This window comes from Accipiter gentilis, chromosome 6, assembly GCF_929443795.1.
Source record: "Accipiter gentilis chromosome 6, bAccGen1.1, whole genome shotgun sequence".
NCBI lineage: Eukaryota > Metazoa > Chordata > Aves > Accipitriformes > Accipitridae > Astur > Astur gentilis.
This window is the reverse complement of record NC_064885.1, coordinates 27,535,150-27,555,153: the sequence shown is the minus strand read 5'-3', so window position 1 is coordinate 27,555,153 and position 20,004 is coordinate 27,535,150. Positions and strand designations below refer to the sequence as shown.

General features: G+C 36.4%; 1 protein-coding gene across 1 annotated transcript in view; it reads left to right on the top strand.

Moving 5' to 3' along the window:
* The window catches only part of SLC9A9 (solute carrier family 9 member A9), a 218,157-nt gene that overhangs the window by 154,553 nt on the left and 43,600 nt on the right, over positions 1 to 20,004 (top strand). Inside the window, exons 13-14 of the mRNA XM_049802899.1 lie at positions 279 to 327; positions 5,956 to 6,035. Coding sequence (XP_049658856.1) covers positions 279 to 327; positions 5,956 to 6,035 — 129 coding nt within the window. The remainder of the gene's footprint in view (positions 1 to 278; positions 328 to 5,955; positions 6,036 to 20,004) is intronic.

Genomic DNA, 20,004 nt, shown 5'->3' with positions numbered 1-20,004 from the left:
TGACTTGATTGTCTCTCCCCAGATATGGATCAGAGCCAGGGTAAAGATCTAATCTCAGGTGTTATGAGTGGCAATTCAAAAAAAATCTCAAGTTTCCTAAAAACTTAAGAACTTCCTTGATTAAAAAAATGATCTCAATGTTTTGTCAGCTCCTCTCTGTATTTCTCACCTAGTAGGAAATGAGTGGCACAAAAGAAACATTTCTACCCTCAAAGCCCTCTAATATACATCAGATCATTACCATATGTCTTTGGTTTTGTTTTGGGTTTTTTTCACAGAGTTGGCATAGATCCAGATGAAGATCTGAAAACAGAAGCTGCAAGCCAGGTATGTCAGGATTTTAGACATACGTGCTGAATTAAAAACTGTTCAATTGTTGGCAGATCAAAAATAGTGTTATAGCTGAAAATGTTTAAAACAGGCAGGTTGAAAATAAAAAGGAGCTGCAAAGTACCTTTATTGTACAAGGTACAAAGAGAGGAGATTTTTTTTTTTCAATGTGCATGCACTCATGAAAATTTTGTAACTAAAAATGTTAGAGTTTTGAAGTAAATTATCAATAAATGCAAAGATATCTTGAGAGGTCTAATAAACAAAATAGAAGTATTGCCTTGAAATATCCAAATATTTATCACCTTCCAAACGCTGCATTTTTGGAAATGAGACATCTCAGAACAATGTTTAATCCCCTGGAATAAAAAGGGGGTATATGTAGTGTTCACTTCTAGTAGGTCAGGTTTCTGAAAATATTTTTCACTTATTTTTCACATGGAAACCTAAGTACACTATTAACTTGAAAACTTTAAACTAAAGCAGGCTATTTAACAAGCTGCAGCTGTTCATCTGCCACCCTTCCCTTTTTTGTCATACATGTATGGTATTGTTTCAAATGCCTCATTACCTGGAACGGTAGAAATCTATAGAGAGTCAATAGGCAGATGTAACGTGTTTCAGCACGGTAAGTACGTGGGCCATTGGATGTGTTATTGTTATTCATAAACATGATTATTTTCATTTTTAATAAAAGGAGAAAATTAGATGCCTATAGACTTTTGAAGAAATCAGGTTCTCACAAAATGTGCATTCAGTCAATTTTATACTGCATTCAGTACAACTAGGGAGAAGCAATGCTACAAGTTGATAAATTGCCAAAGCAAAAAAGTGCCTAACACTGTGCTCCTGTTTCTAGGTAATACCATCCCATGCAGTCTTTCAGACTGCACAACTGGAACTGAAGTTGAAATACCCCAACAGTGATATAAAATGTAGAAAATAAGTTTGGGCAAGACACAAAGAAGATACTCTATTCACTTGAAAATACATTAAATTTACATCAAAATTCTACCTAAATGATATCTTACACACTGAGTATTCTTAACATTTACACATTTGCACATGTTTGAAGGCATTTAGGGTCTCAACTTTCATTGAATTTGAATTGAATTCAGGTGCCTAAGTATCCTAATGTTTCTTTGGAAAAAAGGAAGAATAATAGTATTCATATCTGACCATATCCTTAATTTTACAACTCAGTCGCTATTAAAAGGTCTAGCATAACACTCCATTGCACCATGCCAAGATACTGATTTATTCTGAGAGGACTAATTGCTAATATTACTCTCCTAAGTGTCTTGGTCAGAATTCCTGCAATGCCTCTGCCCAAATTCTGACCAAGGCCAGGACACAGAACCTTAATCTGTTCTTTTTTGGATTTTAAAGATATATCATTTCAGAAATCTTCTACTTTGCAGAATTCATTAATTATCAAAGATCAGAGAACACTGAATGCAGTATAAAATTGACTGAATGCACATTTTGTGAGAACCTGATTTCTTCAAAGGTCTATAGGCATCTAATTTTCTCCTTTTATTAAAAATGAAAATAATCATGTTTATGAATAACAATAACACATCCAATGGCCCAGCTATGCCCTGTGAATTAACACCTATCTCTGTTGACAAAACTCAGCAATACAACACAGCAGGTGTAAATAACTATAACACCTTTCATGCCCTATCATGTCCAAGTAAAAATTTACCACTATAAGGAATGCTATCTTGGAAGATAGTTTTGCTGCTCTGATTATTCTATCCTCCCCCATAGTATTCTATTTTCATTTGTCTGACTTTTTTGTATTTGACATTTCAATGTTTTACTAATTCAGACCTTTGCTGCATTCTCTATAGCCGTCTTTGTTTTAACTCAGGACCCATCACAGTTACTCAATTTACTTCAGGTTATATCTTTTAATTTTCTCTTTCATCTCATCCCTCTCTCATTCCTCTTTGTTGTCTTTTTTCTTTCCCTTTATTTCTAATATGATGTTTTTACTTAGTTTACCTACTTCTCATTTTCTTCCTATGTTAGTGTGTCTTCACAGTGAAAGCAGTTGTTTTTCTTGCATATATTCCTGGACAAATAACATATCAAGTGCCAATATCTCCCGCTGCCAGTTAAAGCTCTCACCCAGATGAACTTTAAACCACATGCAAGCTCTCAGTGCTGTTAACTGGAACTTCAAGGGGATTGTACCAGAAATAAGAACGGAATAACATCTCAAGAATAAGATGTTTAAATGACAGCAAAATTAGTGGAAAATAAGCCTCTAGGCTCCACCCTTCTCAGCCAGAGTACTCAGCCAGAACGGGGAAGCCAGAAGGTCTGCTGCAGAGATTTGAATCTATCTCGTCTATGACCACTCTACCAGGACACAGAGTATCTGTATGTGGGAACCTCTGACTCCATATCTGTAAACAGACCTGGATTTTTTAGAGGCAGAAAAAGCCTTAAACACCTGCCACCTCATGAGCACTATCAGAGGCAATAGCAGCTATATGGCTGCATAACCCTTTCCCTTTCCTACCTCTTCATGTCGATCTCCCTTCTTCCCTTCCACAAATTTAATTTTCTTTTCTCTGAAAGAATTAGATTTATTTAGTCAAGACTTCCATGTACACCACTGTTTCTGGACTCCTGATTATGCTGTCTTCCGGACTGCCTCAACCAGTAATTTTGGCTGTCAGCTAGCAACAAATTCCATGTCAAGTTGTAAGACCTGGAACCCAGGGCTTCTTCCCCAGCAAAGGTGTAGAGCCTTTTAATGTATAATTAGTGTCAGGACTTCACCATACTGTGTCCTCGTCAATCAAAAGCATCTTTCAGTTTCTTTGTGTCAGTTCTGCCTTGCCTTAAATGTATTTATCATTAAATCATTATCACAACATACGCATAAACAGAAGAAATAACAGCCTCATATTCATATCCATTTATTTATTGATGAACTGTTATAACTCAGTTCTGAAGGAATTGAATTACATAATACATACTACAGATAATATATATTATTGTATAGAAAATAACATATAAAAATAAGCAAAAGCATTTTACTGCATATCACATATATTCAGAGTATAAACACCAAAAGCTAACTCTGGCAAGCAGAATACAGGATACTTAAACACTAAGAGTTACAAAGTTGATCTATTAAAAAAAGACAAAAGCTTTAATGGCAGTGGGCTTTTTAGCTAATTTTCCATAAACAAAGATATCTACTAGCATATTTTATTCAGATGGTTTACGTATCTCAGACATCTCAGACATGTTAATCTCTATTGAGACAGCGTAAGAATATATTTTCTACAAGCATTTTGGAAAAATGTTGTAGATAGTATTGATCTCCAGTGAAAACTAAATAGCCTGCAAAACACCTATTAATATAATCTCTGTCAAACTAATGTTCATAGTTTATTTAACCATCCCTTTATCTTTATTAGTATAATACGGAAATTATTTATACTTTCCCCATCAGTTTCATCTGCCAGCTGGTTAGTGAATTTATTGCAAGTGACTAATGAGAATAATCTCCATATGGGTAATTCCCAAGTAAGAGATGAGAAACACTGGCATTCTTACTTCCCTGAGATAAAACTGTTGTCCAGAAGGGGTGGTGGGCTGTCTGCCCTACTTCTACCTCTCTGAACTGTAGGGAAAGTGAAAAGTTACTTTTTAAGATCATAGGATCCAAGGATGCGCAATAGCCCAAAAGCATTTACACTGACATCTGCCATCCTCTGACTGTACTGTTTATGCAGGAGCTGCACTACAGATAACTACCCAGATTCCTGTTAACACAACACAGATTATATATACCAAAGGAAGAAGGTGCAACACATGTCAAACTCGCAGAGCTCAAACAAGCCAGAGTTGCAGGCCACCACAGCAGGGACAAAGCAAAGCAGCAGTAAACATCAGTGCAAGAAATAAAAGCAGGCCCAGGTCAGGACCAGCAAATTCTTGGAGAATTATACTCTGGTGTAGGCTTTTTTGTCCACTGCTTTCATACGGGAACAATTTATCTTCCCATATGAGGAATCTTGTTCCCGCAAGAGGAAGCTAGATATACAATGAGTTTGGAAAGAGGAGTTAACCAACAACACTACAGCTTCTGGAAACACTGGTAGTCAAACCAAGGACACATAGGCCATTTACAGAGCTTTCTAGACTTTTAACTAGCCTTCCTCTGCATTGCACTCATTGACTGCTGGCTGCAGCCCACTCCATGATATGTCTATTTCCATGCCTGTCCTCCTCTTTCTCACCTCTATTCCTGTCTACTTTAGTCCTTCACCCTCTTTCTTTCAGTGTTATTGTTGTTCTGAGCTAGCATAGACTTTACCTACCATCACGCTTCCCGCTTATATGTTTCAACCCTTTTCCCAATCTGTATCTATTTTGACAAAATGCACTATTAGATATTAAAGGCTTAGAAGAATGCTCTGCTGATTGTTTAGGGATTAGCACCATCTTCTTCCCTCCTCCAGCCTCGCCAGTTGCTAGGGGGAGTTACTAAAATACTCAAGTCAGTAACAAGGAAACAGGTTACAAGAACAACATTTGGCCTGTTTGGTGCATTTGTAAATTCACTGTGACTACGTTTGACATTAGCAAAATTGTAACAGCTACAATATGATTTCTGTCTCCATATAACCTTATTCAAAACTCAGTGAAATCAATGTAAAAGTTCCCATGTACAGGCTGGCTTGGAACTAGACCTTGCAGTTTTGAGGATGAGACCATTGACATTATTATCATCAGCCCATTTTCATGTATATGTATAATAGGAAATTACATTCTTAATATATTATTGGATTAAAATATAAAAATTATTAAATTGGTTTAAAATTCCATAGAGAAAAATATTCCCACTAAAAAATAATCTAACTTGCAGCAAAACACAAGACAATAATGAAATATCCTTAGAGAACTGGCAATCCCATTCCTAATTCTATCCTGATGCTAATTCTTCGGCTAGTACTGATGTGATGCCTAGAATACGACTAGCTGTCTTTGTACAGATGACTGTTTCTAGCATATTATTCCAAATTATGACCCTGAGTAAAAGGACAGTCTGTCTATCTACCTGTGCAGCATGCCCCAGAATTAGCTTGCAGAATGGAACACAGCGTTCTGAGTCTTGTTGACTCAAGTTGTGTTCCTCTCCCCTTGGAAAGAAGCACAGAAAGGAAAGTAGTGTCATAATTATTAGAAAATCACGATCCCCTAGGGAATGAAATTTTGTTAGACATACACAAATAGCATCTGATCTTGCAGGAGTAAACTGAAGTAATGCCACAATGGCAATTAAATCGAAATATCATTTTATTGATTGCAGAATATAGTGCTTCTCAGCTTCTTAGTAAAATTGGAATCATTAATAAAAGTAAATGCTGCACTCTTCCTATGAGTATATAGCAATGAGAAGTGTGCTATATGACCGAATTTGCTCCTGAACCAATTCACAGAGATGACATTTGTGTGCCAAAGAAGCTTTTTAAGTTAAAAAAAACACCACACACAGTTAATTGTAATTTGGTTTGACATGTATTTTTAATATTGGAACTCCATGTTTTATTTATGTTATAAAACTGCTTTCCACTTTATTTGTTTATTTTGCAGAGCGCATCTAACTTGGATAAAAATACAACCAAAGCTGAGAGTGCCTGGCTCTTCAGAGTATGGTATGGCTTTGACCATAAGTATCCTTTTCTGTTATAAGCTATAGATGATAGTTGCATTAGAACTGGCACCTTCAAAATATTTAAGAATCCAAAAATGATTATGCTTTTAAAAACCAAACATTTTAAAAAACCCTACACTTTTGTCTTTAGTAAGGAGAAAAAAATTTTGTAAGTTTAAAGAAACAGAAAGTCTAGAGAAGCTGGGCCATGCAGTGGTAGTACATTCCCGATTGAGGCTATGGGGAGTGAAAACCACTTAAGAAGCTCTGCCCTACAGTAGTATAGAGACAATAGGTTTAAATAAATTAACCTTTTTAAATTCCAGGATAAAATTAATCAAATTATTAATCAGGGTGTAAAATCTGTGTTTGGGAAACCTGGAGGTTGGAAGACTGAAGCAGCCCAATGGCTGCTGCCTGCCCACATATTCCAAAAGCAGTAGCTAAGCAACAGAAAGTAAAAACAAGACAACACTGGTTTACCCACACCTTTTACAAACAGAGAAAGATGCACCCATTGTGAAAATGTAGCTCCCAGGAATTCTCTGGAGCTCGTACTTCCTATTCCCTGGATTCCTGAGCCTTTGTGCTTCTGTATACATTCCTACTGAGGCATCTATAGTAGAGATCTTGAATATGAGGGTCTGATGCTTTATTCTAGAAAGTCTGGTTTCCAAGTCTTTTGCATTTCAAGAAAATATTTTAAGTGATTTTTTTAAAATATTCTCAAAAAGAACATCTTCCCAAAGCCAAGGTAGAACATACACTCTTTAACACTCATACTGTCACTAATGCCTGTGCAAAGATGGTAAAAGCTACCGTTCTAACTTATTGTCATTTTAAACTGACTTTGCAAAGGCTTTGCGTAGCTATCAATGAGATCCCACAATAACAATCATGCCCTAAGCCTTTAACAGAGATATACGATGAATGTAAGAGAAGCCCATCTGCTAATTGCCATGCATGCTGGCTCAGGAGCTGAATGGGCAAAGCTGTACCAGTAGTCTCCATTATTCAATAGCACATCTACTGGTCCATTACCCTGCAGTGCTAAGTAGAGATTAACATTAAGGCTACATGTATGTTTTTCTGATAGCAGCTGCAGCAAACTAGGATGCAGTATTTCAGCTGATAAAATGTAACTCTTTGGGAATACAGCTTCCTTAGAGAGTTCAAGTGAAGTTATCCTTCAAAGAGACTTTTGATGGAAAAAATGTCTTTTTGGTTAAAAATGAATGTATTGCCCTAATTCATCTACCAGAGCAGTTTTAAGGGCCAAAAAGCACTTAACATCAAAATGTTTCCCTAGGATAATTCTTCAAGAAAACTTAGAAATAGTAGGTAAATGCTGTATGAAGGGGAAAAATAATGTTTAAATGTTAATGCTAAGTACCAGCATAACTGGCTTTAACTACCATCCAGTCCCACTTCTTTTTCAGAAAGAATAGCCTAGGCTTGTGATATATCTTAGAAACTGTAAGTCAGAAGGAACAGATGGGGGGGGGGGGGGGATGGAATTTGCTCTGAAGAAAAAGAAAATAAAAAGAGAGAGAGAATGAGAAAAAATGTGGAAGGCAAGAACAGGATAGAGGCATGAGTTAAAAAAAGACATGAAAGAGACAACAAGGGTAGAGCTAGAAAACAAGGGACAGAAGCTGGTATGAAAGAGTCAGACAACAGTACATGCAAAATGAAAGGACTGTAGAAAGCACCAGAAGCACCACTTCTCAGACATTATCTGTATGGTGGAGATCTTGAATATGGGTGCCTGATGCTTTATTCTAGAAAGTCTGGTTTCCATTTCTTTTGCATTTCAAGAAAACATTTTAAGTGAGTTTTTAAAATATTCTCAAAAAGAACAAATTTATTCGCAAGTCAATCTCTTTTCCAGTCAAGTAATGATTTTTCTTTAGAATTCATATTTTCAGATATTATAGCCCTATATCCTAAAATATATTTTTATTTACAAATAATACTTCTACATTTGAGTAATCCTGAAAATGTATGCCCCTATACCTGGACAGAATGATGGTTCAACCCACTAATGCTGTGACTCGCAGCTCCAAGCATTTCTTTGGTATGACTATTTCTGAAAGACATTGTTTTCAGGGAGAGAGAAATTATCCACCCAAACTTTCTTTTGCTTTTCCCTGCCTAACGTTACAAAGCTTTGCTGCTAAATTTAGAAGAAATTGTCACGTAGCACAGTATTTGTGCCCAATACAAGATTGCATAGAGGATTATGATAAAGTTTTCAAAGAAAGGATACAGCAAAATAATAATCTATCTGGTTATATACTTTGAAAGCATACAAGACTTTGACATTTCTAGTTTGACATTTGCTCTTAGGCATTAACACAAATCTACCCGCTCTTCTGGCAATAACATCTCTTATGCCTACGTATTTCACAAGGGAGAAGCAAGATTGAGGAAGTATCACTGAGGAAATCAAAAAGTTGTGCTGTTCCTTGCTGTCCTTATGAATGATTTCTACTTAGTTTAGTGGTCTTAGGCAATGGTAACGTGCCGTGCTAGGGTAGAACTATACAAAAAAAAAAAAAAAGAAATTTTGTTTGAGAATCAAATTTTATTTTATTCTGAAAGAAACAGTAGGACCTTGATGGATTCAATAAGGGTTGTTCTCTTTAAGCAATTATCTTTGAATCAGGTCTTGACATCTAAGAAAAAAATACCATTCTCTAATTTCTAGGCTAAGAAATGTTAATATTGGAATAATAAAATTATTGATCAGATCATACAAGTACTTAGAGGTATCCTCTTGGATTTGCATCTCAATAATTTAAACAAGAAAATGCAAAATAAAATACTTAGTATCTGACAGTGGGTAAATTCCAGTGAATTTATTTAAATTTCTTTGTTTTTACAGTTTACAATGCATTACTGTTTGAAGCTGTAATATCCTACTTAAGGCTAGTGGAAAAGTGAGGGAATAAACAAAGTTATTTCAAGAATTTATCAGGGGAAAAAAAAAGATCTATAATCCAGCACTAATATACACGGCTTTAAAATTGTAATAATATATGGCTTTATATTGTTGTTTGTGTTTTTTCAAGGCAGATGTAGCCAAGTTTAGCTAACAAATTAGTAAGTAGGTGGAAATTTCATCCTGCAAGGGCAAGAACCTGTGCATATAAGGGCAGGGCACAAACGAAAACAAATGGCGAGCAAAGTTGTCCCTTTCCACCACATCCCACAACAAAATTATAGCTTTGCTCCCAGCTGGTAGCAATTTGCTTTTAACTCTTCTCAGTTCCCAAAGGCTTCACTTGCTTAATCCAGCAAATATCTCTGGATTTTGCCTGCCTAGTCCCAAGACATTGTGTTCCTGACTAGAGCTAGAATTCCTCCTCTACATAGGTCTGTATTCCAAGTTACAATCTACCAGTAAAAATGAAGGTAAAATTAATGGAATAGAAGTATCTTGCAAACAGTCTTCACCTGTTTAACACATTCCTGGTTTAACATGATCTTACACAAGGCTTTTTGTCCACTAAGGCTTCTTTCTCTCTCTACACGTAATTCTCACTTCCTCATGCGGGGGCATTTTTGCTCTCACTGGCTGTTCTGTAGCATTAGTCAGGAAGATGACTACACTGTGATCCTGGCTTCTCATACTATATACTGAGAGGAGAAGGAAGGATTTAGGATTGCTGCACTAAAACACAAAAGTGCAAAAATAACTGAAACCAAAGATGAAAAAAAGAGAGCATAATGTATGGGCCAAAATGTTTCCATCCATAAATACTCACCATCTTCAAAAGGAGAAGCCTACATTATGTTGCAGGATATGTACTTTAATGGTACACACTGAAAATAGCATTGAGAAAAAAAATAGTTACTGTGTAACAGGAAAACATATGCAATATTACAATAGAAGAAAGCAAGAAGGGAAGGAAGAGGGACAAAGACTTCAAATGCACGGTAAGTTTCTTTGAATACTTAATAAGTGTTAAATTGCAAGACACAGGCCTTGGGCCCACCTGCAGCCAAGTCTAATTTTCCGGCAATGGAGTAAGGATAAGATTGCACATGATGTCGTCCTCCAAGACTAAACAACATGACCAGAGCACCAATGCTGCCTATTTCTGGCACACGTGAGGGTGAGAGGGAGCAAGAGAGATATGATGATTGTTGTTAGCTGGCTAGTATGGGGATTATAAGTATTGCAATGACAGGTCTGCTGCATCCTTGATACTGCTCCAAGGTACCAAATAGCAATGTAGCTGTCTAACTTGCACAGAGCTTTTCTTTTCGAGCAGCTCACATGCACACTGCCACAAATAGAGTTGTAGAAGGAGAGTTTTTTACTTCTTTACAGATTTCTTATCAATCTAATGAACTAACATTCAGTTACACTGAATAGAAGCAGGAGTCTTGGACAGAGTGAGCCACTTCTCCATAAAGCAACTTATAAAAGTGTTTCTACTTGAACTGCAGTTATCCATCATTCAGATGCATTCCTTTCAGTTCAAAAAAAAAAAGGTTGTGTCCTTTGCACTTACCTGAAATCAATCAGCCAAAAGGAATTGCATTATTTGTAGACTTCAAAAGTTTATCCTCCTTAACTTATCAGGGCACCTATCGTTTTATTTCTCCTGTGCTTTGTACACAGATAAAACAGACATAATGGCTGCCTATGAAGTAAGATAAGTACTATTCTGTGCCTGTGAGAAAATAGAAAAGCTACTAAAAGCAAAAGCACGTTCCAGGATGAACTGACGATCAAAGAAAGATTCAGCACATTTTGTGGTCTTCAGCTGATTTTTCCTTATGGGATGACTTGCCACTCTCGTATCAGACACAGACATCTTTGGAAGGAAAAAACAAGAGGCTGTAAGCATGCACATGCACACTGTTTTCTTCTACCTGCTAGAGAATTAAAATTTTCTTAATTACTAATATTCTGATTGGTATTCTTTATCAGTTCAGTGATAACAGCAAAATAGCACAGTGTCCTAGTTTTGGACCAGAACTTAGAGCACAAAAATCAGTTTTGCAGCTGTTACAAGCAGATCGTAATAAAAACTGAAAGCAGAAATCTTAGTAAATGAATCATAGTGGATATCATAACACGAACAAGACACAAGAGCAGCTGACTATATCATAAGACGTTCTCAAACACTGCAAATTTGAGCAGTACAGGGTCCACAGAAGGCATTTCATAATTAGCAACAATTGCCTGAACTTGATTCAAAAGTCATTCCAACAACACATTTTCAAGGACACGATCTAGAAAAACTCATTGTTCTTTTTACAGCACAGATAATCAGTATATCTGATTTGGTGCTATTTCCTGACCCTTTCCAAGGACGCGAGAGTGTTGAAACTCTGCAAATTAACCTAATAAATAAACATAGCTAACGATTAACCAGAATAATAAGTGACCTCAGTTTGTCCTCCATTCACAGAAAGAATCCTGTATAAATAATTCTTAAACAATTCCACGCTGAATATGCAAGTAAAATCATTCTCATTTGTAAAGTTTCTCTCATGTCAATTCTTTTAAAATCTCATTCATGTCCGGGTGTTTTTACAAGAAAAGATAACTAAACATGATTTAAATCACAAGTATGAATACAAAGTTAAATACAAGTGTTAAATGAAAAATCTCTAGTTCTTTTCCAATATTTCACATATGAACCTTTTCACCCTTCCTTTACAGAGAGACATATGTAAGGATTATTTATGATAGTGTCTTGATATTTTTATTGCAAACTATAAGTCTTTGAACCCACCATTTCCCACCATGATCCTGAAGGAAGAAGGGAAATGCAGGAATTTTGGTTCCACAAAATATAATCAAAAAGAGATGAAGTCTGAAATCCTTACTATTTAGATTTTTCATCCAGATGCTAATATTCAGTACATTGCAGAAAGGTCTATTTACATGTTTAAAACAAAACCAAAAAAAAAAAAGGGGAAAAAAAAAGTTAGGAAGGAAAGGAACTGACAGAGGAAGACACTAGAAAATCGGATTCTTTTTCATAATCTAATTTTATCTCTTCTAGCTATGTAAAATAATACAGAAACTAAGTCATTCTGGAAGAGGACTTTTTTTTGCCAAAGGTTTTACTTCAGTGGTAGCAAAGCCATTATATCAAATTTCTTGATTTCTTTAAAGTCTTCATAGTAGTATGCAGTGCTTTTGCCTTTAAAGGAAGATATAAAAAGACACATGGGGGAAACTATGGGATTTTTTTTAAAAAAAAAAAAAAAAGCAGTGTTCAAAATAATGGTTAAACAGTGCAAGCATGGGACAAGTAGAGAAGGAGAGCATGTCATTATTGTTGCAATCTGAGAAAAGGGGAAGTGCTTTAATATTAAAAGAGATTCACAGTAAAGTCAAAAAACAAAACAAAAAAAAAAAAAAAAAAAAACAACACAAAAACAACAAACAAACCACAGCGTTTTGTAAGCTGTTATTGAATCCTTGTTGTCATCCATCAGAGACATACTGGGCCAGGTTCTATTTTCTGTTCTTTGCACCAAACGGTCATTGATTTTTGTAAGAGTTTTGCACGGCATCTAAGGCAGAACCCGGCCTACAGCTTATTCTAGACAACTCAGCATAGAATCTCACCAGCTTTTCTATTTAACATCCTAGCTCATTTTATGTAGCATACCTTTTGTTTGTGCTGTTCAAGGCGTTCTCTCAATTTCTGTTAACAAGAACTACAACTGAATATAAAGACTGTTTCACAGACCTCAATGGCCCCAATATAAGTATGTGGGTCTTCATGCAGCTATGTCACTTTCTTTCATGTAAAAATATATTAAAATGTATTAAAATCTGCAATAGCTAGAAACTACAATCCTCATCCCACAAGGAGTTCTAAAATTGAAAAATAAAATTGTTCATAGAAGAAATATAACATTTTAATCTTTCCAGTACAAAAAAACTCCAAAAGCTCATTTTAAAACTCAACATTATTTTTTTTTATAATAGTATTTCTGAAATATTTCCGAGGCTTATCAACTGCATAGGAGTCTGGCAGCCCACCAAGTAGGTCAGAAAGTTGACAAAAATTAAAGAAGTGGAACTGGAGCCTCTGGAGCCCTAAGAAAACTGGCTTTTGCAGGTCTTTCAGCAGAGACTGTTAATGTGCCTTCCACATGGTTTGCCAGAGCCAGGAGAGTGAAGGGGCAGGAAACAGGTAAAGCTTCTGTCTACAGCGCTGCTGAAAGTGACTTTTTTTATTTCAGCAAGCCTACACTTTAGACACAAAAATAACACATCCGAAAATTTTTGACTGGGTATAACTAATTTCTTTCAGTATATTTTAGTGGCTGGCATTCATTAAAGCAGTCCCTTTCACTGCAAACCACCACTACGTCCTTCATCACTGGCTGTGGGTGAGTGGTCAGTCCCGCTGACCTGAGGAAGCTCTGCAATACACCCAAGAGCTGAAATATCCATGCCATTCCTCCCAGATTTACCAAGGGCCATTTCTGAAGCTATTCAGCAGACCAGTGGAATCCTACAAGTACCACCAAGAGCACATAGCACTCCCTCAGTCAGGCAATCCAGCTGACAGAACTGTTTTTGTTTTTTTCTTTTAATGATTTCAGCTGTATGAAGCCACCATATACACCTATGGCATGTTAAAACTAGATAACGTCAAGATTTACACTTTAGCACAAGAGAAATTCATCACGTATGCTACCAAGACAGAACTAAGTACAGAGGATTCCTCTTGAAAGCCTATTTCATACAGAGGTGCTATATTAATAGCTGTTGACCAAGAGCCAAATGTTCCAGCATGAACAAAAGACACAACTAGAAAAATTGCTACATTTAAAGAAACACCTTCCAGTTCTGCAGCTTACTTCTACCTGTGTAACTGTCTGTTACAGTACCTGTCAAATCAAAACACAGAACTTGAAGTTGATCTGAAGCCTAGTGAAGTAAATGGACTCAGTTTATTGATCTCAACAAATTACAGCTCAAGCTATCTTAGCATCTAATTCTGCATTATTCTGTGTGGCAATTTTTTATTTTGTTTTATTTTTTTCTCCCCTTCCTATTTTATTGTTACAGCATACTGTAATCTTAATGTACAAAGAAGCAGAAGTCTACTCTTGTATTAGTCCACTCAAGCAAGAAATTATAGTTTGTTGGCTGACAATACTTAACAGCACCCAGGAGACTCAAGTATGATATGAGTACCAGAAGCCTGTAACACAGATTTAATCAAGCATAACTTATAACCTTCTTTCAAGTCTCTTATTATTTCATTTACAGCCCTGTATGTGCAAAAAGTTACTTTGCATTACATCTAAAATGTTTTTAAATGTTCTTCTGCATGTACATCTTCCACTGTTGCCTTTCCAGTCACTTAGCACATATCGGAATGCTTGGACGTGCATGCAGCATATGCTGCATATGTAATACCACCTAAAAATGGCACTTCTTTTACAGCAGCAATTGTCACAGCAAGATACTGCTAATTATAACATCACCTAAGCAAGAAACTGGTAATGCTTCCTAGTAAGGGTCTGTTATTAATGTTAAATTACAGTGGTATTCCTGTAAAAGCTGTGAGACTAAAGGAATTCAGTGTGATTAAGGTTATTATCAGGAATGCCAAAGGGCACATTAATGATTTTCCATTAGAAAGTATTCTTGAATTGAACTCTTATACAGAAAGCTAATATCTGGATACAAAACCCTTAAAGTCACTGACATGTTCCTGTGCCTTCAGTGAGTGTGGATGAGGCCCTCAATACAGGTCTTATTTGGAAGCTTAGTCTGTAGATGGGCATTCTTCCCATTTTAGATGGCTGCTCTGGAAGAAGCACTGTTGGTATCCTTAGTTTGTGTTGGCTATGATAGTTTTGAGTTGAGTTAAACTGCTTTAGCACACCCTAACACAGAACCACCAATAAGGCTGAGGCAAATGTGCAAACACATGAGGGGGAGGGGAAATTGTTTGCCTCTAATTTTAAGAACTCCCTGGCAATCAGTGATTCAAAATAATGCAATTCTTGGCAGCAGAGAAACTCAAGAGCCATTTTCTATTTTTTGATATTGAAATAGGTGCCTGATTCACTAGAGCATGTGCATCATCACACATTCAAATATATTGTGAATCATCCAATCTTAGTACCAGTTCTTAATTCAGCACTTCTTCTCAAGGGGATGCTAAAGGAAGGTGGAGAGGATAAATCAGAAGAATGAAAGTACTGATCCAGGGCTGACTACAAGTTTGCATGAAGTATTGCAGCAGGTCATCACATCTTATGAGGTCAGTTTAACTATTGTTAGAGAATGCAAAAGTACTGAACAGGGGAAACAAAGGCTGCCTTTCCTCTTACACTATATTACAAGATTCAGGTACAATGGAAGTCAGATTATAGTGGCCATAGGAACATAGTCTCTTAATTTAGATGCCTAAAAAGTCAGCAAAGCACCTCTGAAAAATCAAGGCTGTAGCCTTTTATTTTTCATAAATAAAGACCTAGAACTCAGGAACCTCTTGATTTCTGTAAGTTCAAGTCATCCTAGCAGTTTTTTTCTGTAAGGCTAGCACCATTCCTTCCAGCTGAACATGTTTGTGGGCTTCTCAGTGAAGGATCTTTGACAGAACTTCTGACCTTCTCTGCACAGTGTGATCTACTTAGTTACTCATAGTAAAAACACCATTCAAACATAGATAATTTTCTCCTACAAGCCCAGAAGGTGAAGAAATTTTGGTGACTGTTTTTAGAACTTTATCAGTATGCATCTAGTTGTCATAAACAGAGTCCAGTTTGGTGTACAGATAAAGAAAATAAGCTGCAGTTCCAATCACAGCACCAGTTCTACTATTCTGATACCAGCATCATTACCATAAAACCTGTTAGTCTCCATTCTTAGTGACAGAGGGGCATGGGAAAATGTTATGACCTAGAGAGTTTGGTCTCTGACAGCATAGGACAGCACAATTATTTTATGAACTTTGTTACTTGTACTTTCAGAATAAGGAGCCATTCCTTAAGGTGAACAGTAGAGGAATAGGTGGCAGCACAGAAGATTTGTAGATGCTTCCTTTGTGGCTTGGTCTTACTTGGTCATATAGGTGCACAGTGGAAAAGGAATGATGATAGATTGTAAAATAACAACTTTGACAAAGTATATATAGTTTACCTAAAAGATCATGAAAATACCACCAAAATTTTGTGAGTTTGATGTCCTAGAGTTGCTATTTCAAAAAGCAAGAAATACTGTCATGGAAGGTTAGGAAATGCATACTTAATTACATGAAGGAATGGAATAAGTACTTTGGTCTGATTATTTTGGGAATTTTTTTAACTCATGCAATTATACCTGATGAAAACCGTTTTAATTGTTAAAGATTTATTTTTAAATTATTGCAAAAGGAGATATCATTTATGCAGACAATTTTTACGGGGGGGGGGGGGGGGGGGGGGGGGGTGAGTTTTGGGTTTTTTTGGTCTTCCATGTAATTATGCACTGAGAACATAGTTGTGCTATGAATGCTAAAATCTCACCTAAATTCTATGAAGTTCTTAGCCAGTGCTGATGGACTGTGAGCATTTTGCTGTCTCTTCATTAACAATTTATAGGGGGTGTTTTATTCAATCTGCTAAAAGCAGCCTGGTGATTTTCTGAACTCATCCTTCACCACATTATGGTACTTTAAATATTTTGTTTTGGCTGCAAAAGTAGGAGAAAACAGTTTAAAAAATGAAGCATTTCTCAATACTTTTTGAAATATGGGATTTCTTAAAATAACTCCCTGACATTGACTATAATCTTGAAATTTTAAACAGTAAATTGTTATTTATTATACTCTTATTAGCCAAACTCCTGCTCTGTACTACCTATTCTAAAGAATTGAAAGCCCCAGCTTTAAATAGTTCAAGAAGAGGTTCCTTTCTTGTTTCATTTTGTGTTTGGTACACCACTAAGGACCTGTGGTCTAAACTCAGAGATGACTTGAACTGCAATTGTTACACCAGTGTAAAATCATTAACCTAAGCATAGTCCATTAGTCTTAAGTTTACACCAGTACAAGAGAAGCTGTCAATGCATACAACCTTCAAGCCCTTCATTAGACGTGTCTTTGGCTTCAGTATCTTAAGAGTGTCAGTTACACTAGGGAAAACAAAGCATCCCTATTCACGTCCACCGTTTCCCCGAACTAGTGGGAAAGAAATTCCCTCCATTCTACACTGATTTAAGTTAGATTCCTTCAGAAGAAAGCAGAGGGAAAGTAGATTTTTCCTCAGCTATTGCACTATCCTGCATAGCCTTGGTCATGAAACTGCTTATGCTTTCTCATTCTCCAGTGATCAGGTGGGAAGGGGTAGCACAGCCTTAGAGTACAGAAATCTGGTTTACACTTTAACGGTTAACATCTAAAACCAGTTTGAGGAATTTTGAACAGTAAAAATAAGCCCTAATATTTTCAGTGTGATTAAGTAGTGATAGACCCTTCTTTAATGGGGAGGCACAGAAATGGTTTTTACTCATAAAAAGCCCAGTATGATTTATTCAAAAGTTGAGTCCTCATTAAAGATACAGAATACTGCATGTCACAAATGGTTAAGGCTTTGAAATTCTTTGTGGATTATTCACTGAAATTTGCATTGCTACACAGCACAAACTATTTTTGGATTCTGCATAAATAGAATATCTAATATAGAATTACATTATAATGAAATATGCAATAATGCAAGTACCCATAAAGTGCTTTTCATGTACTCCAGGCATCCTAAAGTTTTGAATGCATAAAATATGATTACACTTGCTGCACAAATGACTGCATATCAGGTTCATTCACATTTAATTAAAACACAGATGTAAAAAATACATATGTGGTCTGCTAAGACATAGCTAAACTGCTATTGATACTTTGTATCATGGCCAGTATCACTAGGAACCAGAGTGAATAAAGATGCATTGGGTCTTTAGGGCTTGGTCCTTCTAGCTGAACTAGAGACTTACACTTTATGCTATGCAGAAAAGTGCTATTTGTTTGGTCCACAAAAACACAGATAAAGCAACTTTGGATCTGATTGTTCCACAGGTTGCTACACAGATTTAAAGCAGCAATATAATGATACAGTTTTTATGCTTAATTATCTGTGATACTCAATTCAGTAATACCTTAAATCTTAAAAACAAGGAAAAAATAAAAATAATATGAAAAAATATGTATACATACATATGTAATCCATGTTGAATATAATAATATTTTTCAACTGTCATTTCCCCCACTTTCATTCTCACGCAATGGTGCGGCCTCAGCAGCAGGATTCAATAGAGAAAGCATGGCCTCAACAGAGGCTAGTCTGTACATTGCCTGCTAGGATATCCTTTTAAGAAATAGAAACAGCTGATTCAAACCCTCTTGGGCTAAGAGGAACCAAAAATCCTGATCTTTCACTTCCCAGATCAGTGCTTTAACACCTAGGCTATTATGTAAAAAATGGCCAGTAACTCACCTGGCAGATGAGATTTTTTGGTTGAGTTCACTGCTGTCTCAATGAGTTAGGGATGGTACAAGGACACCTAACTTATCATGTCACTCTAGGAAATAAGGCAGAAATTAAATATATCCACAACCCTCTCTAAATTACAGTGATACTAAGATGTCTGCCTCTTCAGTGCCTCTCTTGCTAGCCCAGGTTGCTTCTTAGCATGCACAGGGATATGTTTAGGAACCTAAGGAGATTTGTGGCTAATAATGCAGGTGACTTGTGGTTTATTCTTAACAGTATAAAATACCAGCTCTGCTCATTTTATTGGACTATGCATCATCATCACCAATATTTCCAAGAACATAAAGGATACCTAAAAAATACATTTTTATTTTAGCGTTTTATATAGTAATAAATACATCTACTTCTCTATATGTTTCTGCTTTAGGCTCTGCTACTACAGCTTCAACAAGACAGCCATATATTTATGGTGGTGTTTTTACTTTTGCACATAGAAGAGCTAGATCCTGGGGTTTTTTAAGCATAAATACATGGATGCTTACATTATGGGTACAACTGCAAAAAATGAGCATTATATCTTGGACTGGTTTCTCAGTCTTCCTCTATCTACGTATTCACCCTTCGTACAGTAATAATCTGTTACCTATTCTAAAAAGCAGACGTATGCTTGCTTTGCCTCCATGTGCAAGGTAATTGCAATCTGAAAGCTACACTGCGCCCGAGAGCAGTGCTAAGCCGGAGCTTCTACCTCCTGAGTACCCATGACAGGAAAAGACCAAGTAGGTATGCTATGAAATACAGCTAGGAAACTGCGGCAAATAGCCATGGATCAGATCGTGTTGGAAGCTCAGACCAAATGCATCACAAATGCTTTCTCAGGAGCTCCTCATAAGGTACATGTGGAACCTGCTCCCATAACTCTTCCCTGAAAAGTATGCAGTTCCCTAGGGTGGGGAGGGGAGTTCCTACAGCAGAAGCCTCAGGAAGACCTTGCCCCCAAAACCTCCTTCTCCATAGCTGGGGAGATGCACTATGGAGCTTGTCACTACAGATAGATATTTTCTACTCAAACTTCCAGAGGTAAATAAAAAGAAAACTCAGATTCTGTAGAGCAGTTCATCAGCTGCAAAGCAAATAGCTATGACTCAGTTTATCACAAACAATAACAGAACAGGAATTAACGTTAACAAGCTAATGCTTCATCTGATTGTGAGCAGTTTTTTTAATCTTGTTTCTAATTAATTTTGACAGATTGAATTAAAATGCTTATTTGCTTTGCATTTGATGTGCATGGGGCCCTTCCTGACTCCCTCTTACGATATCATATGCTGTCAGTACTAGCCTTTGTGAACTTTTTTTTTTCTTTTGGACACTGGAGAAGAGGTCTAAGTCCTTATTTCTATTTGTTAAATATTTTTGATCTGTTAAGAGGCTTCTATTTTTCAGCAAATTGTTCCTGCTTTTTATTTTGTTTTGCTTTTAATTCTTCAGAAGTTTTTCAGAAGTAGAAGTTTCATTTT